The 27,520-nt window shown below is 46.6% G+C and overlaps 1 protein-coding gene and 1 pseudogene across 4 annotated transcripts; both read left to right on the top strand.

The window, feature by feature from the left end:
* The first annotated feature begins 6,307 nt into the window (after window positions 1-6,307).
* On the top strand, window positions 6,308-12,422 carry LOC101446223 (saoe class I histocompatibility antigen, A alpha chain-like). Of its 4 annotated transcripts, none has more exons than XM_023583733.3 (9): window positions 6,308-6,430; window positions 6,565-6,834; window positions 7,192-7,467; window positions 8,030-8,305; window positions 8,420-8,530; window positions 8,922-8,954; window positions 9,088-9,158; window positions 9,323-9,380; window positions 11,901-12,422. In XM_023583733.3, exons 1-9 carry the CDS (start codon window positions 6,367-6,369, stop codon window positions 11,957-11,959), a joined length of 1,218 nt encoding a protein of 405 aa, XP_023439501.1. In that variant the 5' UTR covers window positions 6,308-6,366; the 3' UTR covers window positions 11,960-12,422. The 4 variants fall into 4 exon arrangements, with proteins under 4 accessions (XP_023439501.1, XP_058141396.1, XP_071067135.1 ...); XM_058285413.2 differs by having other exon boundaries at window positions 11,907-12,422; XM_071211034.1 differs by having other exon boundaries at window positions 9,111-9,158.
* Window positions 12,257-25,873, top strand: LOC101419193 (protein RUFY3 pseudogene; annotated as a pseudogene).
* The last annotated feature ends 1,647 nt before the right edge of the window (window positions 25,874-27,520 follow it).

The raw sequence follows: 27,520 nt of genomic DNA on the forward strand, positions 1-27,520 counted from the left end.
AATATGTGGGAAAATATAATTAACGTAATTTCTGGACTACAGTTAACTGTATCATAATGTTTTTATAACAAAAGCAAAGTTGGTACTATAATAATTTTATTAAAGATAAAAAAAATATGGGGTTTGGTTTGGTGAGATATGATTATGATAAAACATTTTTTCTCTTGATTTTTTTGCATTAATAAGGAGACCTTGACTATGTAACTAATCTGTGTTCATTTGTGTGTCTTTCTGAAGAACTGAGTTAGCAGTTACAATTAGATGAAATGAAAATACCTGAAAAAGAAATTTTTAGGAGTAATTTTCCATAACTTGTTGAGTAGCCTTTTTCTGTTCTTTTATTTTTGTGAATGTGAAATAAAGTTGTTAATAAACAAAGTTTTAAAAAGATGTTGTGAACATTTTTTAAGTGACAATAAAGGATTTAGGATATTACACAGACTTAGCTGATAAAGCAGTGGCAGGGTATGAGAAAATTGAGTCCAACTTTGAAAGAAGTTCTACTCTGTGTAAAGTGCTATCAAACAGCATCTCATGCTACATAGATAACATTAATGAAAGGAAGAGTCAATCAATGTGCCCAACTTCTTTCTTGTCTTACTTTAAGAAATTGCCACAGCCCCCCAACCTTCAGCAGCCACCACCTGATCAGTCAGCAGCCATCAACATTGAGACAAGACCCTCCACCAGCCAAAGATTACAACTCACTGAAGGTTCAGGACAGGGTTAGCATTTTTTAGCAATAACGTATATTTAATTAAAGTATGTACTCTTTTTAGAAATAAAGCTATTTATTCCACCCTTAACTGACTACAGTATAGTATAAGCATAAATTTTGTATGCACTGGCCAGAAGCCCCCTCTGCCTCTCACTGAGAAGACCCCGTCCCTCCCCTCATTGTGTCCAGGAGGCTGCCCCTCCCCTCTGGCTCCTTCCCATCCACTGTTTTCGCCTCCATCCCCAGTCGTCCCTATTTCCTCCTGCTCTTCTCTTCTCAGGAGCCCCCCTTGTTCCTAGGACAATGCCAGGGGGGCTCACCTTCCCTTCTCCCCCAGATCCTAGAGTTGGGGAATCACGGATGGATTCCTGGAGGAGGCGCCCTCATCCCTGGAAGCAGCAGCAGGAACAAGCGTCAGGGCCGTGGGCGTCCAAGGACCTCTCCTAGGAGTTGGGGGGACTGGTGCTGGGGGACCCCTAGCTTGTGGTCCACCTTGGGCCCGAGAACCAGAGGGAAAGCTCTGGAGATGGTGCTGTGCCCTGAGGCCAGAGTCCACGGTCACCCCCAGGGAGGAAACATCTACATCAGCGTGGTCGCACAGACCCTGCCCTGTATCGAGGGCGCCCCTGATGTGCAGATACCTGCCGGGATGCTGGGGACGCAGGAAGACCCCGGGGAGGTCTCCATTGTGGGAAAAGGGGAGCGCGGGTCTTCTGTCCTCTGCCTGGTGAACGCGCTCTCTAGGATTCTGACTTTAGGAGGGGTCGGTGTTGAGGGGGGCAGAGTTGGCTGGCCTGGGGGTTCAAGCACTGATGGAAAAAGGGGGTGACCTTGTCTTCTGAGCATCCCTGGAGTCCACTGGAGTCAGACTCCAGGAGGTGCAGGGAGGGGGAGAGGAGGGGCGCTCAGCAGCCCTTGTGCCGCCTTGAGGTTTCCATCTCTTCCCAGAGCCCCCACCCAGCCCGCTTGAAAGCAGCACCTGGGAACCCTGAAAAGTAGAAAGTACTTTTTATCTACACTGTATTCCTTTTCAGAGGCTTTTTATTTTTTTTTTAATAAACGTTTAATAATATTAGGATAGTTCAACACTTAAACACAAAAATGGTGAAGGTGATAAGAGAGCTCACATACAACCAGATTTCCCACAGTGTTAACATCTTACATTCCTGGCACTTTGATCCTGCTAATGAAGCAATATTGATGCATTATTAGTAACTAACCTAAAATTCATGTGGATTTTATTAGTGTCACCCCATGTCCTCTCCTTGTCCCAGGATCCCATCCAAGGCACTGCCTTACATTTAGTCCCATCGGGTCTCCTTCACCTCCTCTGGCTGTGACAGTTTCTCAGATTTTCTTTGTTTTTGGTGACTTTGTCAATTTTGAGGAGTCTTGGTCAGAATGTGTAGACTACCTCTTGATTTGAGTTTGATTGATGTTTTTCTCATGGTTAGACCAGGGCTGTGGGTTTTCAGGGAAAATGTCACAGAGATGCCATATCCCAACAGAATAAGAAGAGGATGTGGCAAGACCCTGATTCATCACTGGTCATGTGAGCTGGGTTTCCTGGCTAAGGCTGTGTTTCCCAGGATTCTCCAGCCTGAAGTTACTGTTCACATCCCCCTTTCATTGTCCTCTTTGGAAGGACGTCTTCTGTGCAGTCCGCATTTGAGGGGTGGAGAGTTACACTCAACTCATTGAGGGTGGAGAATATACCTAAATCATTGGGAATTCTTGCATTTGGGAGCTGGTGAGACCAGCTCAGCAATAGGTTTGCACAAAGGGAAGGCAATGCAGAACTGAAGAAATAAAAGGACAGAAAGAAAGACACAAGAGAGAAAATAAAGATGGCACCAGGGGACTCAACATCTTCTGGAACTGAGAGCCTCGATCCTAGTTTCCACATTGTATTTACTAGAAATTACAAACCAGTAGTTATGTATGTTTACTTTCCAGGCTGCTTGTCATTAAAGCTACAGCACCTGCAATACTAGGGAATAGGCCATATGAAGTTCAAATGCCTCCTCATGCAAATAATTTTTGTACTGACCAGACAGCGTTCCATCTAGTTAGGGCCAGTGTTCCTAAACCCACACTTCTTATTTGTGTTGTGGAAACATTTCAACTTCAAACCAGGTTCCCACATTCAAATTCATGCTATTTTCCCACAGGGAACTTTGTCTATTCTTGCCCCATTTAATTGTTTATCCAGTCACCACTGGCTTGTGGATATTAATTTTATACAAAGACTATAATCCAGGTCTTTGCTATTTATTTTGTTGTTTAAATTGTTTCAGTTTTGGTCATAGAGAGTCCTTCCATTTGGCTCCTGAGTGCTTCTGACATGTCTCCATGGTTTTATATTTTGGGCAACACTCACTTTCTGGCACTCCCATATGCTCCAGACTCATCTTATATATTTCATACCCCAGCCCTATAATCAGCCTTTTCTGCAAGGAGCACTGGTTCAGTTTTGAGATAATGGTATTAGAAACTGAGGTCTAGGCACTGGGTTTCCTTGCTGCTATTGGGGCCTCATTGCTTCTATGACCTCAGTAGAGGGAACTTGGAAATATTTTATACCAATGTATGTGTAATTCATATCTCTAATACATAGACATGTACATATACTAATATTTACACTAAGCTGTATTATGATAAATATGAGTTGAGTCCATGTCTTCAACTCTAATCAAGTATCATATATTTCATTCTGGCTTTCCCCCTTGTTTAATTGTAACCTTCCACTTCTACAGTGAGAAATTTGACTCTCACCATCCGTAATATATTTATTTATTCTTCAGCCCTCATACACATGGGCAGTTATTTTGGAATTGTTAGCCCCTATCCCATGAGAAAGAATTTTGCCAATACTGTCAATGCTTATTTAATAGTTTGTTTTGTCTTCATTCTTGCAATTTCCAGCCTTCTCCAAAATTCCTCAGTCCATCAGCTCCTTCCCACTTCCATCAGTGAGTTCATGTCATGCACCCATAATACAGCTAAATCCTTCTGCCACAGTCTGCAGCCATCCTGGGATTCCCAACCTTCTCAGAAGACTTTTTAACATTAGCACACTCAAGGTTTTCTCTTTGTGCCATAAGGTTTGTGGGTTTAGACACATGGACACTGTCATTTATTCACCATATAGAGTCGAGTCAAGGCCCAAAAAACCCCTTGTGCTTCTTTTAAACAATGCTTCCCCTTCCCAAGGTCATGGAAACCAGGGATCTGCTGTCAGTAGCTATAGTTTTTCCTTTCCAGAATTCAATGTAGATGGAGCCATACAACAAGTAACCTTCCCGAGTGGCTTCCTGCAATAGCAGCATGCATTTAAGCTCCAACCATGTTGTTGCATGAATTAACAGTTCATAGTACACAGTTCCTGAGTAGTATTGGGTACTAAGGATCAATGGATTACCACCTTTTTTTTTTCACAAGTTTCCGTGGATTGAACCCAGAACCTCGTACATGGGAAGCACATGCTCAAACCACTGAGCAACACTTGGTTCACAACCATTAACTGTTTTATCCATTCACACATAAAAGGAAAATGTGGTGGCTTCAAGTTTTGGAGAATTATTAAGCTGCTATAAGCATTTTATGTAAATATGTTTTTAAATTAGATGTGCAATTATCTGGAAGTGGCATTGCTGGGTTGTATGTTAAGTCCATGCTTAGCTTTTCAGAACCTGCCAAATGCCTTCCATGGTGGCTGCACCCTTTGGCCTTCCTACCAGCAGCGAGTGCGGGTTCCTGGGCTCCACGTCCTTGCCAGTGCAGGTGTCACCACTCATGACAGAATGAAGATCACCTCCCACCCCCAGCAATGACCTCTACAACCTAATCCCTGGAACTTGTGAATATTACTTTATATGGCAGAAGGGGCCTTTGCATAGGTAATTAATCTAGAGATGGGGATTAGCCAGGATTATCCCCATGGTCCCTAGGAGTGATCACATAAATCTTATAACAAGGAAGTAGGTGAAGATTTTACTACACCCAGAGGAAAAGGTGATGAGAAGACAGGGCAGAGATCTGATGATGTTGGCCTTAATGTTAGAGTGATACAGCCAGAAGCTAAGGAGAGTAGGCAGCCACCAGAAATGGAAGAGGCAAGACAGAGGTTCTCTCTCTGCTCTAGCCTCCAGAGAGAGCCAAGCCTGGCCAACAACTTGATTCCAACCAGGGACAATGATTTTGGGTTTCTGGCCTCCATAGTAGTGAAAACCTACATTTCTTTTGTTTAAAGTGACCACATGTGTGAAAATTTGTTCCACTGGCTATAGAAAACTAACCCACCAGTTTATTTATTTTAATTTAGCTATTCTTACAAGTATCTGCAGGGGCATCTCATGGTGCTTTCATCTGAACTTCCCCAATGACAATGATACTGAGCATGTTTTTAATGTGCTTATTTGCCACCTGTTTATCTTCTTTTCTGAGGCATCTGTTCAGACTTTAGCCCATTTTAAAAACTGGGTAGTGTTCTTATTGTTGAGTTTTAAGAGTTCTTCATGTATTCTTGGAAGAAATCCTTTATCAGAAATGTGATTTGAAATATTTTTTTCTCTATGGCTTGAGCCAATGATAAAATGTAAGCTCTCAAATGAAGATCAGAATGTTGGAAAACTTGTATCTATCACCTTCAGCTTGACAGTTTTCCAATAATTACACATTTTCTGGTGGGACCTGTGTTAATTGTAACAAGTATCACCTTTTGGAAATATGTAAAGAAATGTGTCCATACTAGAAGATCTACATAACTCAGTGTTACATTACAATGTGTTACACTAAAATCTTCATGCATTAGTACAACATCCATTCAATGTACAAAGAGAGACCTGAGGATTTCAATGTCACAACATGAAATATTCAAGATTTCAGACTGCAATTCATCTTTAGAAACTACACGTGTGTGCTTTCAGTATAGTATCAAAGATGAATGTCACCACTCATTGAAAAGACTATTAAAACTTTTCTTCCCTTTTTCCAACTACATTTATAGGTGAGGCTGAATTTTTGGTTCAAACCCAAATAACTGACTGAATGTAATAAGAAAGTCCAGGGTGCACTACTGAGATTGCTAAGAAAGATTTGCAAAAATGTAAATTGATCCATTCTATTTATTATATTGTGTGTGTGTTTTTTTTGTTTTGTTTTTTTTTTAGAATTAGTTATCAACGTGTAATGAGTTTTGGTATAAGTATAATCTATAGGAATCTGTATTTTAATTCCATTTTAATTTCTAGTATGATCAGTGGCAGCAGAGGTCACCAGAATCTCCTCAGGGCCCTCACTAATTCCTAAGCTGTGAGGAGTGAGGACGAGGCCTTACTGACAGGGGGTGACATGCAGGGGAGGGGTCGGGGCCAGTCCAAGACCTCGGTCCTGGCTCTCAGGGTCTCGCCCCGAGGCTGGCCTTTTAGGGCGGAAATCCGAGCTGGGAAATCCCCGGTCCCTGCAGTTTCATTCTCCATCTCCCAGCATGAGTCAGGTCCTTCTGTCCCGACACTCGTGACGCGGGCCCATGGCTGCCTCCCACTGCGGGCCGGGTTCTGGAGAAGCCAATCGCCGGCCCCGCGGCCCAAATAGAGCCCGCCCCGCCCCGCCCGGACCCAGCTTCCGCCAGACCCGGGGATCTGGCCATGGCGCCGAGGACCCTCCTCCTGCTGCTCTCGGGGGCCCTGGCCCTGACCCCGATCCTGGCGGGTGAGTGCGGGGTCGGGGGGCGCTACCCCGGAGCGGGGAAAGGGACCTCCCAGGAGGGCAGGACCCGGGAAGCCGCGTCCGTCCCCCCCCCCCCACTCTGACCCCGCCCCTTTCCTGTTCCCCGCCCCCCCCAGGCCCCCACTCCCTCAGGTATTTCAGCACTGCGGTGTCCCGGCCCGAGCGCGGGGACACCCACTACATCGCCGTTGGCTACGTGGACGACACGCAGGGCGCGCGGTTCGACAGCGACGCGGCGAGTCCGAGGTTGGAGCCCTGGGCGCCGTGGGTGGAGCCAGAGGGTCCCGAGTACTGGGGGGAGCAGACGCGGAGGGCCAGTGAAGACTTGCAGGGTTCCCGGGTGTACCTGCGGACTCTGCGCGGCTACTACAACCAGAGCGAGGCCGGTGAGCGACGCGGGGCCCGGGGTACTCGCACGAACCGGGATCCCCAGGAAGGGCCGGGGTCGCCCCGAATCTCGGGTTCCCACTGCACCCCGAGGCCGCGGGACCCGGGACCCCCGACCCGGGAGCATGGAAGGGATTTCTCCTCGGTTTCGTTTTCTGTTTGAAGTGGATGGATCCCAATCACTCAGCACCTGGGGCGGGGCGAGCAGATGGGCGGGCAAGTGGGGGGACAGGTGGGCAGGGCTGACAGCTGAGATGGGCGAAAAGTTGGACAGAACTAACACTGGGGGCCTAGCCCACAGGAAGTGCCGGTACTGGACGGGGCCGGGTCCCGGCTGACCGCGGGGTCGGGGCCAGGGTCTCACACCTTCCAGATGATGTATGGCTGTGACATGGGTCCCGACGGGCGCCTCCTCCGCGGATACCGTCAATACGCCTATGATGGCGCCGACTACATCGCCCTCAACGAGGACCTGCTCTCCTGGACGGCGGCGGACACGGCGGCTCAGATCACGCAGCGCAGGTGGGAGGAGGCGGGGACTGCGCAGTTCGAGAAAGCCTACCTGGAGGACAAGTGTGTGAAGTGGCTGCAGAGATTCCTGGAGAGGGGGAAGGAGACGCTGCTGCGCACAGGTACAGGGGAGCAGGGCGCCTCCCCGATCTCCTCGGGCTGGGCTGCGCCCCCACCTGCGTCCACGGGGAGGGGGAAATCCAGTAGGTGCAGGAACACTCTCCTGCCTGGGGTCCAGGGGCGGGGTCGGTCCAGGTGTCCAGACCATGAACCCTGAGTGACTCGCAGAGGCCCCGCCCTCTGTCAGGACAGTAGAGGGTCCAGCCTCCCCCGGGATGGAGGAGACCATCCCTGAAGCACCTGGGCAGCAGGTCAGCCTTGGGGACCACCGGGACGTTCTCAGGCCTTGTTCCTGCAGCTTTTCTGAGCCCCTCAGCCTCCACTAGGTCAGGGCTAGAGGTCCCTGTTCACATCACACACCTGGGGCCTCCTGCACTGGACGGTCTCACCTGACCCCAGAATTTCCAAAAATAGGACTTATCCTGGAACCCCGAGTCCAGGCTGGTGCCTGGGGCTTCCACTGCCCACCAAGACTGTCCTGTCCATTCCTCATGGTCACATGAGTGCTGCTAGAATGGCCAGGAGACAAATGGAAAGTTCCTGAATTTTCTGACCTTCCCGCAGACCCTCCAAAGACACATGTGACCCGCCACCCCATCTCTGACCATGGGGTCACCCTGAGGTGCTGGGCCCTGGGCTTCTACCCGGCGGAGATCACACTGACCTGGCAGCGGGACGGGGAGGACCAGACCCAGGACATGGAGTTTGTGGACACCAGGCCTGCGGGAGACGGAACCTTCCAGAAGTGGGCGGCTGTGGTGGTGCCTTCTGGGGAGGAAGAGAGATACACATGCCAGGTGCTGCACGAGGGGCTGTCCGAGCCCCTCACCCTGAGATGGGGTAAGTGGGACAAGGTGGGGGCCTCTTCTAGGGAAGCAGAAGCCCTTCTGAGCTCCTCCAGCAGGGTCAGGGCTGAGCCTGGGGCCAGGGTCCCTGACCTTCCCCCTTTCTCAGAGCCGCCTTCCTGGTCCCCTATCCTCATCGTGGGAATCGTGGCTGCCCTGGTCATCCTTGGAGTGTCCGTGGTGGCTGGAGTTCTGATCTGGAGGAGGAGGAAGAGCTCAGGTAGGGAAGGGGCGGCTCTGAGGATTCTTGTCCAGGGGGGTTTCCAGCCTGGGTAGCAGCATGCCCTGCCCCTTCCTGGTACCGTGAAGCCCCTCCTCACACATGTGCCCATCCAATCTGGGCCTGTTACTACACTTACTTTATAAACCTGTGAGAGAAGTAGGACAATGTCCCCCAGTGGTGACGTGGAGGCCCCTGTTCCCAGCAGTCAGAGGGAAGGGGCTGCTGAGGACAGACCTCCAGGAGGGCAGAAGGTCCAGCCCCACACATCTCCTACCTCATGTTTCCTGATCCTGCCCCAGGTCTGCAGTCACAGTTCTGGAATCTTCCCTGGGTCCAGGACTAGTTCTCAGGACCTCATGTCCTGGACTCACTGGTTGTTTTCCCACAGGTGGAAAAGGAGGGAACTACGCTCAGGCTGCTTGTAAGTGGTGGATGGAGGGGCAGGTGGTGTGGAGGGTCAAGGCGGACCTGAGGCTTTGGGGAATGTAGATGGAGCCCACGGGGCAGCTCACCCCATTACTCCTTGACTCACATCTCCCTGTGGCTTTGACCAGACCCTGTGTTTGTTCCTCTCCAGCCAGTGACAGTGCCCAGGGCTCTCATATGTCTCTCAAGGCTTCTAGAGGTGAGACTCGGGGGGGCCTGAAAGGGGAGAGAGGTTGGGCTGAGTGCACACACCTGGGTCCTGGGGATTCCTTGGACATGGACATGAGGACTGTGGAGGGCTGGTCATGATGTCAACATTTACAGAGACAACCTGAATGTGCTCTTGATTGTTTTCTTCTGTAGCGTGACAAAGCTGCCTCGTGGGGGACAGAGAGATTCAAGAACTGTTCACGACCATCATGTGAGTTCAATACGCTCTTGCTTTGGGATGAGAAGACTTTCCTTCCTGCAGCTGGCATCTGTCTGTCTGCATTCCCAGCACCATTGGCAGGAAGGGCTCATGTAACTGGTCATCCTGGCTCAGGCTGGTATGGCCCTTGGTGCCCCTCATTTCTTGTTTGCTTGATGGTTCTGTGATGATGGAGGAACGTGGCTTTTATTGCTCCTCTCCATGAGATCTGCTCTCCTCCTGCTCTGTGTCAGCATCTCTGACTCCAGAAGGCATCATGTTGACCATCCCTGACCCACAAGGCCCAGGGCAGCTCCTGCCCATGAGCGTCTCTGATAATAAGAGACCGATTTCCAGACCGTCCAGCTCCTGCCTCATGCTGGGCTGTTACCTGGTTGTTCTTTCCACATTTTCCCTCATCTTTTCTAAGGAATCGTGTTTTGTAATTAGCACCTAGGAGGATCAAGGTTTTGACTTTATTTAACTCCTGGTGGTTTGGTCCTTCTCTGCCACCTGCCCTCCCTCTCTGCCCTTACCCAGCTCCCAATGCTGGCTGCAGCCCAAGCCCATGGATTTGTAGAGCAGACCCTAGTTTAGATCCACAGGTAGGCAATGGGGTCTTAGCCTGGATTGCTCTTGCCTAAGAGAGTTGAAATTAATTGTGCTGTAGTCACAGAGAGGGTGGAGAGGAGGGGAGCGGAGGAGAGCAGCACTTCTGAGGACAGTCCTGGTGGCCTCAATGTCAAGTGAGTGGAGGTTGTGCTGTTGCTGCCAGGAGACCACAGCTGTGTTAGGAAAGGCACTGGGGGGGTGGGGGGGTCCTCAGTGACCACTCCTGCCCCTGGTGTTTGTGGAGGATGCCCCCTTTAAGCTTCTGGGAAACATTTGTGAACTCAAAGCAGCTAAAATATCTGGCCTTGGTCAGACAGAAAGTGCTTTGTGAACATGAGTGGTCAGTGCGGGCCTCACTGAGTCCGTGACCGTTGAGGACAGCTTGAAGGTCATGACGGGCATGTCCTTGAGGATGTCTGGGAAGTTCTTCCCAGGCAGGGAACCTGGCAGAGTGTCGTGGTGGGCAGGGGTGGCCGGTCATTCCGGGATGGGCAGGAGACCAGAGTTGCTGCAGCAGCGTCATGGAGACAGGCAGAGGTCGACCAGATCTTGGGGACCTTGTGGATATGGGAAGGCTTAAATTTTCTGAGTGAGATGGACTTAAAAGACATTTTTGAAAAGGAGACCCATGTTCTAATTTCTCTTACACGATTACTCGTGCTGCTGTGTTGAAAATAGCAATGAGTGTTGAGGGCAGTGAGGGAGAAGGAAAAAAGGGATAAAATTAGTGCAGTGTTCAAACTAGAGATGTGAGTTTCTCTGCCTGGGATAAGAACAGGGAAAATAGTGGGAAATAGAAGTGTGTGTTTATAAATATTATAGGATTTCCTAAGGGATCAAATTTGGACTGTGAGAGAATAAGCAATTAGGAAGACATGAAAAAGTTCATCTATTCGAAGGAGAGGAGGAGTTGCAAATAGAAAGGTGGAGCTGTCAGTGCACATGGGGAAGACTCTGGAAGGAGGATAGTTGAAGGGTCATTACAATCATTCTGTTTAGGAAAAGTTGAACCTGAAATGTAAGTTAAGTTGTTAGTTGTCATTGGAAATAGGAATCTGGAGATTAGGAGAAGTGTCTGGGCTAGACACAGAGATTTGGGGGTGATGCCATGTACGTGATATTTTGAACCTAAGGAGAGGATGAGGTCCCAAGGGTATGATTAGCTACAGAAAGCAGAGGAGCAAGGACTGAACCTTGGACCTCCCAGAGCTCAGTGATCCATGGAGCATACTTGAGTGACTGAATAGCTCTAACACCACATCTGGAAGGCACATAGACCAGGGAGCCCAGAACTTCTCTGTGAACAGGAACCTCCTGACATCTCACAAGGGTCCAGAAGATTTGGTGGAGCATGAGGTTCTGTGTTCATAACAAGGGGGTGCTGAGCTGCTGATTTCAGGTCCATCTTTAGAGCAAGAACCCAGACAAGGCAGGCCATGGGTTTGCACCAGCTCCCTTGGGGGGTGGGGGATGTGCTGTCTGGGCTTTTGCCCCATGACCTGAGACAGAGGGTCTGGGGAGAAGCCCATGTGTTCCATCAGAAGCCCCTCGGTCCATCCTGGCTCAGCTAGATGGTGAAGCTTCTTCTGCTAATGAAGAGTATAGTGCCCCATGTGGTGATTAAACCACATAAAAAAAAGTCTTTTCTAAAAAAGAGAAAGAGGAAATCTATCATCAGTTATGAGAGTGATGTTGGGAAATGCATGCGCTTTCTCTACGATGGGGTATATCCTGGTGGACATTAATATACTGGCTCAAAGTTCTCCATAATTTAAATCTCTGAATACTTGCTATGTGTCTCTGTATCTTAATGGATTTCATGCTCACTTTTTGGTGCAAGCAATGGATTTTAGATTTTTCTAATTTCAATGTAAGGAGTTCATAAATGTGATCCTGAGACTCACTTTACTTTGGTTTAAGCCACAGAACCAGGAACTTGGGGCCACATCGCAAGGAACAAAAACCATGACAAGCCATAGGTTGGGTCACCTGTGGGAACCAAGCTGCTGCTGCTGGGCAAGGGGCTTGGCCACCCACTAGCCTGACACTGGACATGGAACCTACAGCTAAAAGTCATATACCTCTGCCCACTGGATTCTGCACAGTCCCAGTGTCACCAGGTCAGACTGTCCTGAGCCAGACTCTGCTGTGGTCATCTGATGGGGAGGCGAAGGCTCCTCTGTGTCCAGCTCAAGCATGTTGGGAAGGTAAACTTCCCTCTTCAAGGCAGGCAGTGTCTTTGCCTCCACCAAGGCTCCTTAAGTGTGGAATTCCCGATGTGGGAAGAGGTCCAGGTGCTGCAGGATGGGCATGGAGGATGGAAAGTGAGGACACTTGTCAATTCCTGGAGCTGGGGTCAGACTGGAACTTTATCTGGTACATTGTTGGCACTCGAGTTTGGTTGGATGAGTGGGTGACTAATAAATGACATCTTTCAACTCATTCCCTTGTTGTTTCTTGTGGTTTCACCTTTTGTCTTTGTCAGTTCATCTTCACAGATAAGTAGAGGGGCATTGCTGGATGGATAAATGATTTCTGAAAACATCTCTCCCTGACTTTCTCTCATAGTAAGATTAAGAAACCCCAGATCTCTAAGACTTCAGAGGATCACATGTGCACTGGCATTTCATATAACTTTTATATTTCCTTGTCCATGCACATATTTCTTTGGAGAGGATCCATAGCCTTTATAGTTTTTATGTGACCCTGATAAGAGTCTAATACATCCTCCCAGGTTTAGACACTTTGCTACCTCAAGTCTGGCCATTAGCAGACCCAAGGACATGATATAAATGCTCCTCCTTTGCTTGCATGTCTCCAGTCTGGGACACAATAAGGTAGAGGTTCCCTTGTTGCTCTCCGTCTCAGTTTCCATCTGGATCTCACTGTGACTGGTAAACAATTCACAGAGCAGTGCTAGCCCCTGAACACCCTGAGGAGCATTAGTGGAGATGGAATGCGTTCCAGCACCTACCCTGGTGTCCAGTATCAGCAAGGAGTTAATGAGTAGCTATCCATTTTCAGTAATATGGTAGGCGTGCTTTTAAGGCTGTCTCTTCCACTGAGTAGAATTAAAATAATAGATAAAGCATAAAACCATCAATTAGTATTTTAAAAAAAGAATAATTTAGGCCAAAGTCCATGTGGAAAGGCATCTAGAGAGATAAGTTGAATTCATCTTGTGGGCATTTTTCCATTTTGAAATCCTATCTTTAGTTCATGGGGCTTACATGCTGAAGTAACAAGAGCTGATACCAAATCTTGTTCTTGCATGGAGTGAAATAGGAGTCAGTCCGCACCCTGGAAAATCTAGGAACCCAAAGATTCATAGCCTCAGAGTAAGGGAGGAACAAAAGAAATCTGTCTATTCCCCCAAAGAAGAGTGTTCTGAGTTAACGTGCCTTGTAGGCAAGGGCAGGGGCTGAGTGGTGGGAAGGAGAAAGCAACTGTTTCTGAGGAATTGTAACCACCAGCCAGCCCCCCTCTGACTTGTTTCCAAATGTGCCTCACCTGTGGAACAAAATAACTTCAAGCCATGGATTTAGTGTATAATACCCTGGATTGGTGGTGATCTGAAATTTGGAAGAAGGAAACAAGAGCCTCTAGGGAATTCCATATTTAACCTATGTGTGAAAGACTTTACTCACTTTCACAAGGAAGAAGTACAGCTAAAGCAAGAAACATAAATGAAGTGGAAAAAAGTCAACATGATCAAGAATCAGAAAATTAGATCATAAAGAGAAGCTCAGAAAACTTCAATATTAGAATTATGAGATACAGAAATTATTTTATATAACAAATAAAATGATTAGCTTGAAATTTCCTGCAGAACATGACTTAGCTGTTTTGTGAAAGAACCAAATATACTTCTCTGAATTAAAACATACAAGAAATTCAGTTAGAAACACAGTTTGGAATTCTGCTTTGGATCATGATGTAGAAATAACAACCAGATGAACTTTCCTGAAAGGGTAGAGGGGTTGGCCCGTGCGGTCACCCCTCGGGCTAAAGTGTGGTTTGCTGGCCTGGTGGGGGAGCAGCCGCGGCAGGCCAAGCCGCTGTCCCCATAATAGGGTGGCTGGTCGGACTCACCGCCACCCCTGAAGGGAGCTCCGCATGGGCGCAGAGTGCCCTCGGGTCTCCCCTTCTCGGCAGCCATGCTTCCGCGGCCGCCCCTCCTCCCGGATGGCGCCACACGATGCCTGTAGGGCGGCACCCTTCTTCTTCTTTCTCCCTGTGCAGGCGCAGGGCGGAAAATTCCAGTCTGCCCTTTTCCCCTCCCCCGACAGCAGCAACAGCCAGGCGTGGGTGGAAAAATCCAGTCTGCCCTTTTCCCTCCCCCGACAGCAGCAACAGCCAGGCGTGGGCGGGAAACTCAAGTCTGCCCTCCACCCCAGCAACAGCAGCCACCAATCCCTAAACCCTGCCCCTTCCCCCAGCAACAGCGACAGCCAATCCCTAACCACCACCCCTTCCCCGTCCAGTACCGCCCACTGACCTTTCACCGGCAACCAATCAGAACAGGGCGTGGCTTTGACCAATCAGCCTTCCCCAGCCCCTATAAAACTGTAGCCTCTCCCTCAATAAAGTGGACCTGCGTGTTTACCCCGTCTCCGCGGTAGTTCTTCTGCCGTGCGCCCTCCAGTCCTGAGAACCCCCGACAAGGGCCTGGCCTCCCTTGTCCCCAGTACGTCGCCTGCTTCTCCAGGCGACCCCTTCGTCGCCGGCTTCTCCGGGTGACCCCTTCATCGCCGGCTTCTCCGGGCGACCCCTTCGCCGCTGGTTCGCCGGGCGACCCTGTCAGCCGAACCGCACAACCCCTTGTGAGACCGATCCCTCGTCTGCTGCCGGACCAACCCCTCCTCCCAAGTGGGACCGACCCCTCGTCCCAAGTGGGACCGACCCCTCGTCCAGAGCTGGACCGACCCCTTGTCCGCAGCCAGACCCCACCTCTACCGACCGAGCAAGCCGCCGCAGTTGGCGCCCAATGTGGGGCCAGGTAACTCCACCACAGCCTCACTCCATAACCTGACACCCCCGCCTTCTCAATTTGGGACTTCTCTCGTGCAACATTGCTGCTACCTGAGCCTTGGCTACCTCATACGATCCACAGCGGTCTGGGAGAATCGCTGGATGGCTTTCTCCTTCCATGTCGGGGGCTTATACCGACCCGCTATGATTAAGAGGAGCCTTGGATTTCTCGGGAGCGCGCGCTTGCACGTCTGAAGTAATCCTACCACAGCTCTACGCCCTCCTCTCTTCTCACCCCTATCTTTTTGCTCTGCATTGCTGCTCCTGAACCTTGGTGACCTCATATGATCCACGGCGGTCTGGGAGAATCACTGGATGGCTTTCTCCTTCCATGTCGGGGGCTTATACCGACCCGCTATGATTAAGAGGCGCCAATAAAACTCTCAGGAGCGCGTGCCTGAGCACCTCCACCCCTGCCTTCACCTCTGCCTCCTCCCCTCCGTGCTTGCTCCCCTTTGCCTTGCTCCACTGCTCGTCGTTCCGCCCTCCCCTCGTCGGGGCCTTCTCTTGGCCCGCGACCACCGTCGGAGCCCCACCGGCTCCGACCCCTCGTCTCACCGTGCACCTCGGCTCCCATCGCCGCGCTCTCAAGGTAAGGGCCCCTTTTCTTATCGGCTCCAAAAGGCCATTAGCAATGGGTAACATCCTATCTGCTAAGCAAGCCCCGCAAGTTAGGGCTCTCGCCGGTCTCCTAGACACTCACCGGTGTAAGATCTCTTTGAAACAGCTCCAAGTATATTGGGACCTTCTTCTCCCCTTTAATCCGTGGCTTACCACGTGTCAGCTTTGGGACCCAGACACCTATACTCGCCTTATAAATAGGGTCACTTTTGCTGTGGAGCAGGAAGGTAAAAGATTCCCTCCTGGCTTATTACAGGCAACATGAAGTCCAGAAGAAATCTTGAAGGGTATAATCTATGATATGCTATATAAAAAAGGATTTAAAAGCAGCTATACCAAGAAAATAAGAGTTATGAGTCAACTGTAAATAAATTATATATTTCTGTTAATGTGTTGTAATTGTTTTGTGTTTGTCTGTTCGTTCAATGTCAACGTATATTGTGATACCTCCGGATGGTAAATATAAATTACTAGAAATCTTTAAAAGAGCTCTGTTCAAATGGCCAAAAATTAAATAAGCGTTTATATTAATACTTAAGTTTATTATATTAATACATAAGTTTAAATGTTAATAAGATATCTACAATTAAAAAAAATTGTAAGTCTTAATTAACAAAATTAACTGTATGTCTTCATAAAAAGTTGTTCTTGCCTAGATTAAAATGAATAACTTATTTTTCTTCACAGGATAATATAAAGAATGTAAAACTTATATGAATATTAAAAAGGTTAAAAGTTTGTAAAAATGCTAACGGAAATGTAATAAGTTTTGCAAAAAGACGTATTTTGTCTTAAAGTAAGATGGCTAATTTTTCATAAACTCTTGAAATTTAATTTGCATGCGTCAAGTGTAAAAGGTATTGTGATAACTTTACGTAAGGGAATGTGTTCTGTAAAGATAAGATTTTCTTCAATAGTTTACATTAAGGTATTAAATGGCTAATTCCAAAAGATCATTCTTAAATATATATATATAAAACTGAATTGATGATAATAATAATAAAAGGTAATTTTATAACAGGAAAGATTAACAGCAACCAAGCTCCCCTGCCAACTTGCTTTTAGGAAACGGTTTCTAATATTGTATGCTACTAAGTATTTAAAGAAAAGTTATTCTTAAGGAAACAGAAGATGATTTTGTCTTTGCAGCCATTGTCTATTTAGCAACACCCCTCGCTATCGGCCTAGCCACTGTTGCGCCGGACGATTGGAACCTTAAACAAAGACTCCTCCTCACTGTCATCTTCCTATCTATCGTTACTATATTTACTGCCCTCATTCTCCTTCTTTATAAAGCAGTCTCCTACAAACCACAAAGCTTCTGTCTTAAACATACCATTCTCAACCCTATCCTCTAAATGATCTTCTCACTTCCTCCACAGCCTTTAATACTTTATTTCTTCCTCATAACCTTTGCTTTCTTGATAATATTTTCCGCCATCTGTCTAGCCGCTACCGCCCCAGAAGATTGGAACCTTGGCCAACGAATTCTATTCTCCATCGCCTTTCTGTTTATTATCCTCTTTTATGCTTTACTCCTTATCTTCCTCCCATAATGACTTCACCAAGCCTCCTCTTGTCCAAAACCATCACCCTTCTTTTCCTCACACTCCCCATTGCACTCACCAACCCCAGCCATCAGCCTTTTAATTGGACAGTAAGCCTCTGGCAGGAAAAAGTAATCCTCTCCTACAATGTCTTCGCTGCCAAGGAGAGATCAACTACCTGCAACGCGCTGTCATCCTGGACTTTTAACAACAGATGGATCTTATAGCCGCCGAGATCAACAAGAATTGGACATTGGCCACCCTTGCTTGCAATGGCAAGATACCGCCCCCCAAATTGTACATTTATATCCCCGTCATACTCACCTCCCTCTTCAGCCCTGCTTCCCTCATTGCTTACTGCCTCTTGGGCCTCAGCTACTTGTTGCTGCTGCCATCCTGGTCCTTATTTGAAAAGAAGGGGGAAATGCGGTCACCCCTCGGGCTGAAGTGTGGTTTGCTGGCCTGGCGGGGGAGCAGCCGCGGCAGGCCAAGCCGCTGTCCCCATAATAGGGTGGCTGGTCGGACTCACCGCCACCCCTGAAGGGAGCTCCGCATGGGCGCAGAGTGCCCTCGGGTCTCCCCTTCTCGGCAGCCATGCTTCCGCGGCCGCCCCTCCTCCCGGATGGCGCCACACGATGCCTGTAGGGCGGCACCCTTCTTCTTCTTTCTCCCTGCGCAGGCGCAGGGCAGAAAATTCCAGTCTGCCCTTTCCCCTCCCCCGACAGCAGCAACAGCCAGGCGTGGGCGGGAAACTCAAGTCTGCCCTCTACCCCAGCAACAGCAGCCACCAATCCCTAAACCCTGCCCCTTCCCCCAGCAACAGCGACAGCCAATCCCTAACCACCACCCCTCCCCCGTCCAGTACCGCCCACTGACCTTTCGCCGGCAACCAATCAGAACAGGGCGTGGCTTCGACCAATCAGCCTTCCCCAGCCCCTATAAAACTGTTGCCTCTCCCTCAATAAAGTGGACCTGCGTGTTTACCTCGTCTCCGCGGTAGTTCTTCTGCCGTGCGCCCTCCAGTCCTGAGAGCCCCCGACAAGGGCCTGGCCTCCCTTGTCCCCAGTTCGTCGCCTGCTTCTCCGGGCGACCCCTTCGTCGCCTGCTTCTCCGGGCGACCCCTTCGTCGCCGGCTTCTCCGGGCGACCCCTTCGTCGCCGGCTTCTCCGGGCGACCCCTTCGTCGCCAGCTTCGCCGGGCGACCCCGTAAGCCGAACCGCGCAACCCCTTGTGAGACCGATCCCTCGTCTGCTGCCGGACCGACCCCTCGTCCCAAGTGGGACCGACCCCTCGTCCCAAGCGGGACCGACCCCTTGTCCAGAGCTGGACCGACCCCTCATCCGCAGCCAGACCCCACCTCTACCGACCGAGCAAGCCGCCGCAGGCCTGAAGGGACATGCCTGGGTCCTGGGGATTCCTTGGGCATGGACATGAGGACTGTGGAGGGCTGGTCATGACATCAGCATTTACAGAGATAACCTGAACGTGCTCTTTATTATTTTCTTCTGTAGCATGACAAAGCTGCCTTGTGGGGGACGGAGAGATTCAAGACCTGTTCATGCCTCTCATGTGATTTCAAAACCCCCTTCCTTTGGGATGTGAAGACTTTCCTTCCTCACCTGGCATCTGTGTATCGGCATTCTCATTGTATACTGGAGGATGAGGATGTAGTTCACCCCTTGACCACCATCTCCCCCACACTGACCTGTGTTCCCTGCCCGGACCGACCGTCCTGCTCAGGAGAGCTGGGTGTGGAGCGTCCACAGCCCTATCTTACTTCATGGTGCACTGAGCTGCCCCATTTTGCTTCCCTTGAAAATGAGAACCTGGGATGATTTTGCTCTTATAAATTCTAACTGTTAGATGGGATTGAGGAGACAAATGAGGGAGAAGAAGATTCTTAAAAAAGAAAGAGGGAGTAATTTCCCTTAGAACCTTCTGGAATCCATGTGTCCGCTGTGCTTAGTGTTGTTGTGTGGAGCTAAGGATGGACACACCTGTGTCTAGTCGGGGCTTCACATTGAGGAGGAGTGACAGTTTTGACCTTATTTATCTCCTGGTGGTTTGGTCCTTCTATGCCACCTGCCCTCCCTCTCTGCCCTTACCCAGCTCCACTGACCCCAATGCTGGCTGCAGTCCAAGCCCATGGATTGTAGAGCAGACCGTAGTGTAGACCCACAGGTGGGCAGTGGGTTCTTAGCCTGGATTGCTCTTGTCTTGGAGGGAGTTTAAATTGTGCTGTAGTCACAGAGGGGATGGAGAGGAGGGGTAGAGGTACAAAAACTTCCAATTAGAAACTCATTTTGGAATTTTGCTTTAGATCAATGATGTAGGAAGAACCAGTTGGACTTTCCTGCCCTGAACAACATCCAATTCAGAAAAATGTAAGAAACAGCATTTTTCAGACAATGGTTAACACATACAACAAGGATTTATTATGGTTGTGATGAAGATAACAAAAGATGTGAGTTCTACAGTAGTCCAAAGTGAGCAGAAGGAAAGAAATAATAAAGATAAGACCAAAAATCAGTGAAATAGGAAATAGAGAAAAACAATGAAACTGAAATATTGTTTGCTGGGGAAATGTCAATACACTTTATAAACTTGTGGCAAGATTGATTAAGACAAAAAGACATAAATTACATATATCAGGAATGAAAGAAAGGTTATTTGTATAGACGGTTTAGAAAGTAAAATGGCAAGGGAACATGCCAATAAATTTCCCAACCTAGATGAAATGAACAGGTTCCTTAAAAAACACAAAATAAAAAAGGAGAAATAAAATTTTTTTATCAATTGTAAAATCCCTTTATCAATTGTGAAAATGGAATTAGTAATTGAAAACCTTCCTGTAGAATAAACTCCAGGAACTGAAGGTCTCATTGCTGAAATGTATCAAACACATAATGAAGAAATAATATCTTTTCTACCAAAACCCTCTTACATATTAAAGGCAGGAACAATTTCCAATTCCTGTACAAGTCCAGTGTTACCCTCATTCAAAACCAGGCAAAGACATCACAGGGAAAGAGAACTACAGATCACGATCCCTCATGATCCTGGGCTTAAAAATCCATACAATATGTGAGCAAACCAAGTGCAAAAGTACATAAAGAGTATTATAGATCATGCCTAATTGGACTAGCTGGGAATCCAAAGGTGGTTTAATATCTGCAACTCATCTCTGTTCTCCAAATTAAATAAAATAAAGCACAAACACCATGTCACCATTACTACAGATGCAGGAAAAGCACTGGTCAAAATGCAACAACTTTCTAGTCAAAATCTCTCAGCAAACTAGGAATAGAAATCAGTTTCTTCTCTCTGGTTCCAGGCATTAAGGAAAGCCTATGCTAACATCACACTTTATGAGGAAAGACTAAATGCTTTCTTCCTGGCATCAACTTGTTAAAGAGGTCCACTCACACCATTTTTATTTAACCACATTCTGATGTCCTAAGCAGTGTAAGAAGGCACAAAATGGATCTATAGATAGTAAAGAATGGAGTAAAGCTACCATTATTTGCAACCAGGATGATTGTATATGTTAGAGAGCCATAAAAAAAAATCACAAAGATATGAGAATAAAGAAATGAATTTAGCAAGGCCACAGGATGCAAGGTCAGCACAGAAACATTAATTCTATTACTATATACTAATGATGACAATGAGAATATCAAAATTTAAAAATCCCCACTTACAAATATTTACCAGTACTTACAAATATTTTAAACTCCATCTCTGACACCATGTGGTATCTTGGGTTGGATCCTGGAACAGAAAGAGAAAAGGACATTTGTGGAAAAGGTGGTGAAATCAAAATAAAGTCTATAGCTTAGGCAATTATAATAACTAAGCATTATTTCTTTTCTCAGTTGTAACAAATTACAATGCTTGTTTAAGTACTAACTACGGGGAAACTGGGTGAAGGATACCTGCACCTACCTGTACTATCTCATCAATTTTATTTTAATAAATTAAAATGTATTCTAATATTTAAAAAGCTTCATTTAAATGTGTTTGAAATAAATTTAATGAAAAGGATGAAAATCCTTTACCCTGACAACTACAACACATTGCAAAGGAAAATAAAAGCAGACCTAAAGATATTTAGGGAAAAAAAATCTTGCTTATGGATTAGAAAATCAATATTGTTAAGACTATACTGTAAAGGATTTTTTTAGATCAAGGGTTAACAAGGATTCCTGAGCTTGAATTTAAATTTAAAAAATTATTCTTGTGGGGACGTGTTGGAGCAGGTGTGGTATATTTATTAAGTAATACACAGGATAGTGTGGACTTAGTCAGGGGTCCATGGTTTCCCCCTGTCAAAAGGATCTGTGGGAAGAAAAGGGTTAAGAACCCCTGTTTTAGATAAACAAAAACAGAGAATGCATTGTTGTCAGTACTGCACTACATGTAATTTTCAAGGAAGTGTTTAAGATGTGCAGGAACTGCCTTTGTGTATGTGTACATCTATCTATCTGTATACAATTTTGTTGCTTTTCTGGAATTCTGAGTTACCATCTAATGTCACTAGTCATGCAAGGGTGGTTCAAAATAAGGATCAATTGATGTATGCATTTCATCACATCAATAGAACAATGATCATCACAAATAATGCAGAAAAGGCAATTGAAAGAAATGCGGCATCCATTCTTTTTTTTTATGTTTATTTTATTTTATTTTTTTATTGATTTTGTAAAAATATTACATTTAAAAAAATATGAGGTCCCATTCAACCCCACCACCCCCACCCCACCACTCCCCCACCCCCCCAGCAACATTCACTCCGATCATCATGACACATCCATTGCATTTGGTAAGTACATCTCTGGGCATCTCTGCACCTCATGGTCAATGGTCCACATCATAGCCCATACTCTCCCCCATTCCATCCAACGGGCCCTGGGTGGATTTACAATGTCTGGTGATTGCCCCTGAAGCACCGTCCAGGGCAACTCCAAGTCCCAAAGGCACCTCCACATCTCATCTCTTCCTGCCATTCCCCATGCCCATCAGCCACCATGTCCACTTTTCCCACTCCAATGCCACCTTTTCTCTGTGGACCTTGGATTGGTTGTGTCCGTTGCACCTCTATGTTAAGAGGAGGCTCAGATTCCACATGGATACTAGATGCCATCCTCCTGCTTTCAGTTGTAGGCTCTCTAGGCTCCATGGTGTGGTGGTTGTCCTTCTTCAACTCCATCTTAGCTGAGTGAGGTGAGTCCAATAAATCCGACTGTAGGAGCTAGCATCCATTCTTAATAAAAGAATCCAGAACTAGGAATAGAAGGAAACTTCCTCATCATGCTTAAGGGTGCAATATGAAAAACCCACAGCTAACATGATATTCAATGTCAAAATATAGAAAATTTTCCCCTAAGATTAGGCACAAGACAAGGATGCCTACTGTGGCAATTTAAAATCATTTTATGAATCCCAAAAAGAGAGATGTCATATTTTATTTATTTTTTTTTGAATTTTTAAAATTTTATTGCCTTAAAAAAAAGATTACAAAAAATGTTACATTAAAAAATATAAGAGGTTCCCATATACCCCACCCCCCACCCCACCCCATTCCTCCCACATCAACAACCTCTTTCATCAGTGTGGCACATTCATTGCATGTGGTGTATACATTTTGGAGTACTGCTGCACCACATGAATTATAGTTTACATTGTAGTTCACACTTTCTCCCAGTCCATTCACTGGGTTATGGCAGGATATATTATGCCCAGCATCTGTCCCTGCAATATCATTCAGGACAACTCAAAGTCCCAAAAATGCTCCCATATCACACCTGTTCTTCCCTCTCCCTGTCTTCAGCAACTACTGTGGCCACTGTCTAACCCATTCCTATGGGTGTGAGAGCCATTTGACTGGATTACATCAGAGGGTTGAGATTCACATTGAGTCTCCACCTTCTTGCCGTATCTGACCCAAAGGGAGTTGTGGAGGATAGAGGGAGCAGGCATTTGATTCTGCAATGTAAGAACAGAAAGCCCCCAAAGGGCTGATCCACAGAGCAGTTCAGGAGGAGTCCAACCTGTTAGATGCCTGAGAGCACAACTGAACTGGGGAAGAGAGCAGATCAGTAAAGACTTATATAGGAGACCTGGAAGACACCCCCTGTGCCTGGTTGCTCACAGCTGAGCTCCAGGGTCAGGAGATTCTGGAGGGGAAGGCAGGGTCCTCTGTGGAGATGGGTGGCCATCTTGCTTCTCCATGTGGCAACACACCAGGATGCACAGTAGCTGACTTTGGTGAGAAAACAACTTTATGTTACTTTCAATTGGGCTTTTCACCACCTTGGAACTGTGAGCTTTTACCCCAAATAAATACCCTTTATAAAAGTCAACACATTTCTGGTACTTTGCATTGGGAACCCACTGGCAAATTAAAACACCCAGTGTCACCACTCTTACTCAATATTGTGCTGGAAGTTCTACCTGAAGCCATTAGGCAAGAATAAGCAATAAAAGCCCTCCAAATTGTAATGGAAGATGCAAAACATTCCCTATTTTCAGGTGACATGATCCTATATAGAGAAAATATTGGAAAATTTACAACACAACCTTTAGATATAATAAACTCAACAATATGCCAGGGTAAAAGATCAACACACAAAATATCTGTAGTCTCTATTCACTAGAATTAAGCAATCTAAAGAGACAATCAAGAAAAATATTCCATTTACAGTAGCAAGTAAAAGAATCAAATACCTATAAATGAATTTAACCAAATCTGTAATGAAATTGTACACCCCAGAAAATCCACAAAACATTACTGAAATAAACCAAAGAAGACATAATTAAATGGAAAGATATTCACTGTTAAGAGACTGGAAGACCAAATACTGTTAAGGTGATGATTTTGACCAAAACCATTTACACTTTCAACACAATCCCAATACAATTTCAACAGCCTTCATTGTAGAAATGGAAAAGCCAATCATCAAGTTTATATGGATGGATAAGAGGATGCAAATAGCCAAAACATCTTGAAAAAGTAGAACGTAGTTGGAGGACTCACATTTCCTGATTTTAAACTTATTTCAAGGGTATATTTTATCACATCAGTGTGGTCCTGGCACAAGGATAGACACATAGACCAATGGAATTGAATTAAAAGTTCAGAAATAAATCCTTCTTTCAATGGCCAATTAATTTTTAACAAGACTGCCAAGTCCACTCAGTTGGGAAAGAATAGTCTCTTCATTAAATTGTTCTGGGAAAACTGGATATTTATATGTCAAAAAAGAAGATTGAACCCTACCTCACACTACATATAATATAAACTCAAGATCTATTAAAGACCTAAATATAAGAAAAAACTATAAAATTCCTAGAAGAAAACAGGAAAGCATCTTCAGGGCTTTGTGTTAGACAATGCTTTCTTAAAGTTTACACTGAAAGAACGAGCAACAAAATAAAAAGTATGCACATACAAAGATTTTGTGCATCAAAGGGCTTTAGCATCAGTTAAAAGACACCCTACAGAATGGAAGGCAATATTTGGAAATCCACATTATCTAAAGGCTAATATCTTGAATAAATAAATCCTAAATTCAACAAGAAAAAGGCAAACGAGATGCCCCTAGGGGCCTGAGTCTCAGGCTGAGGGCTGCAGTGGGAGGGTCTTTGAAGAGGCCGTGGAGGGAAAGTGGGTGTGCCTGGAGGGCTACAGCCCTGGAGGAAGGCAGCAGCACAGATACCTTCATCCTCTGCTCCCCCACCGAGGCCCGTGCAGAGGTGAAGTAAGGACTAAGCCTGGCCAAGACTGCCAATGCTACCCTGGGCATGGAGAGTTGAGAAGAGCTACAGCAGGCAGTGAGAAGCAGCACCCTCATTCCCTGCTGCTGAATGTGTCCACCTGACCAAAAGGCCAAGCTAGGCAGCAAGGACTTGGCTGAACCAGCCCTGGACCCGGGGAGTGTCTGCATCTGACCACCCTCCTCACCAGCAGTTCTTCCTGGTGATGGAGCACTGCCTGGAACATGACTTGAAAGACAAGGAAAGCTTTCTTGGACAAAACAAATCCTTCTGGGGCCTCTAGAAGTGTAGAAAAGCTTGTTCCAGAAGCTCTAGTGAAAAGAGCAGGTGTTAAAATCTCCCAAGACCGAAGATGGCAGTAGGCAGAGGAAGAGCCGGGCTTCATTTGGATCAATGCAAAAGAAGCTCTCAGAGTGTACAAAAGCTGTGATCAATAAAAAATAACTTCTCACAAATTCTATGAGCCAAATATCCTTTACATGGAAGAAAGAGCTATAACTGCCAGTCTGTCTGTGGGTCTTAATGATATTGATGCTGATTTCCATGTGAAAGGAGAAGGTTTGGACTCCCAGATGCAGTTTCAGGTCTTACAATATATCTTGAGGATAGGAGCAGCAGTGAAGGCATGAAGTAGATGGTCAGACTCCTGCAACTCTGGACGAGAACAACTAAGTCAAGAAGCTCTACAGACACCCGAATGCTACTGTAAACAACCTTCAGGCAAAAGTGGATGCTTTAGAAAAATCCAACACTAAACTGACAGGGGAGCTTGCAATTGCCAACAACAGGATTATTACCTTGCAAGAAGAAATGGAACAATTAAAGAAGAAGCTCTTATATATCAGAATCCAATCATAAGGTCCTAAGCAAGACAGAACTTCAGAAGGGCAAGCACTGAGTGAAACAAGAAAGCATTGAAAGGGAAGTGGACTTGGCTCAAAGGATAGAGCCTCCATCTACCACATGGGAGGTCCAGGGTTCAAACCCAAAGCCTCCTGACCTGTGTGGTGAAGCTGGCCCACACACAGTACTGATATGCAAAAGGAGTGCTGTGCCACGCAGGGGTGTCCCCCGTGTAGGGGAGCCCCACATGCAAGGAGTGAACCCCAAAAGGAGAGCCACCCCATGCAAAAGTAAGTCCAGCCTGCCCAGGAGTGGCACTGCACACACAGAGAGCTGATGCAGCAAGATGATGAAACAAAAGGAGATACAGATTCCCGGTGCCACTGACAAGAATACAAGTGAACACAGAAGAACACACAGCAAATGGACACAGAGAGCAGACAACTGGGGGGGGGGGAAGGGGAGAGAAATTAATAAAAATATATATTTTTTAAAAAGCATTGAAGGTGGTGGACTTGGCCCAGTGGTTAGGGCATCCATCAACCACATGGGAGGTCTATGGTTCAAAGCCCAGGCCTCCTCGACACGTGTGGAGCTGGCCAATGCGCAGTGCTGATGCACGCAAGGAGTGCTGTGCCACGCAGGGGTGTCCCCACATAGGGGTGTCTCTGCGTAGGGGAGACCCACACGCAAGGAACCCATGCGCAAGGAGTGCGCCCCATAAGGAGAGACGCCCAGCGCGAAAGAAAGTGCAGCCTGCCCAGGAATGGTGCCACACACACACAGAGCTGACACAACAAGATGATGCAATGAAAAGAAACACAGATTCCTGGACAAAGAAGACAGAAAACAGACAACCAGGGTAAGGGGGAAGGGGAGAGAAATAAATAAATCTTTAAAAAAAAATCTCAATAATTGTATATAAAAGAAAAACAACACCTGAACTGATTGTGTTCTATTTGTCTCCTGGAAAGGCTAATAAAATAAACACTAAAGCGTTAGAGTCCCTAAAAGACCACAAAACCCTGGGAGCAATTCAAAGTTTCCTGAAATTGAGGTCATTGGGAAGACTCTAATGACAGCAATCCTCAAAGGTCAGCTGTTCAGACCCCCACCCAGACTAAGGCTTCTAATGTGCCCCTCAAGCCTTGAATAGGGGAGTTTTCCTCTGAGCCCTGGAATGCCAAAACCACAGACCTAGAACAGAAAGTTGAAAGTCTTTTCAATGAAAAATTGGTGAAGCTCTTGGCCTTAAACAAGCTGTATAAGTGCTATTTGCATTATTCAAATCTCTCCTGGAAGACTGTGGGGAAGGCTCACCTGAGGGTCTTCCATTCCAAAGACCTTCTCTCTTTTTTAGGTGAGGGAAATTGACCTCTTTAAGAAACAAATAAATGAGAAAAGTACATGACCCTAGGTATCGCCACAGGCAAGCTGCAGAGAGGTGCGTCACCATCTACTTTCAAAATTTCAAGGCTGGAGAAGACACTCAGAAACAAAGCCAAGATTAAATTCATCGATCAAAAGACTGACATATTTGAGACAGCCATTAAGGAGAGCACCTCCTCTAAGAGCACCCCAAGAAAAATAAATTCTTCACCCAATTTTAATGCTACTGCATCAGGAGTTGAAGATCTTAACTTCCTTCAGGTGACAATTCCAGATGATGATGATGGGATCTGTCAAGAGTTGAAAAATTTAGATAGCCAAGGGAACAAGTGA

The sequence above is a fragment of the Dasypus novemcinctus genome, chromosome 22, assembly GCF_030445035.2.
Source record: "Dasypus novemcinctus isolate mDasNov1 chromosome 22, mDasNov1.1.hap2, whole genome shotgun sequence".
Lineage (NCBI taxonomy): Eukaryota > Metazoa > Chordata > Mammalia > Cingulata > Dasypodidae > Dasypus > Dasypus novemcinctus.

What these genes read in the sequence shown, in the direction of transcription:
- LOC101446223 (XM_023583733.3), top strand. Translation starts at nt 6,367, where the DNA reads ATGGCGCCGAGGACCCTCCTCCTGCTGCTCTCGGGGGCCCTGGCCCTG. An exon ending in CCTGACCCCGATCCTGGCGG is followed by an intron (nt 6,431 to 6,564) that starts GTGAGTGCGGGG and finishes CGCCCCCCCCAG; the next exon opens with GCCCCCACTCCCTCAGGTAT. An exon ending in GCCCCTCACCCTGAGATGGG is followed by an intron (nt 8,306 to 8,419) that starts GTAAGTGGGACA and finishes CCCCTTTCTCAG; the next exon opens with AGCCGCCTTCCTGGTCCCCT.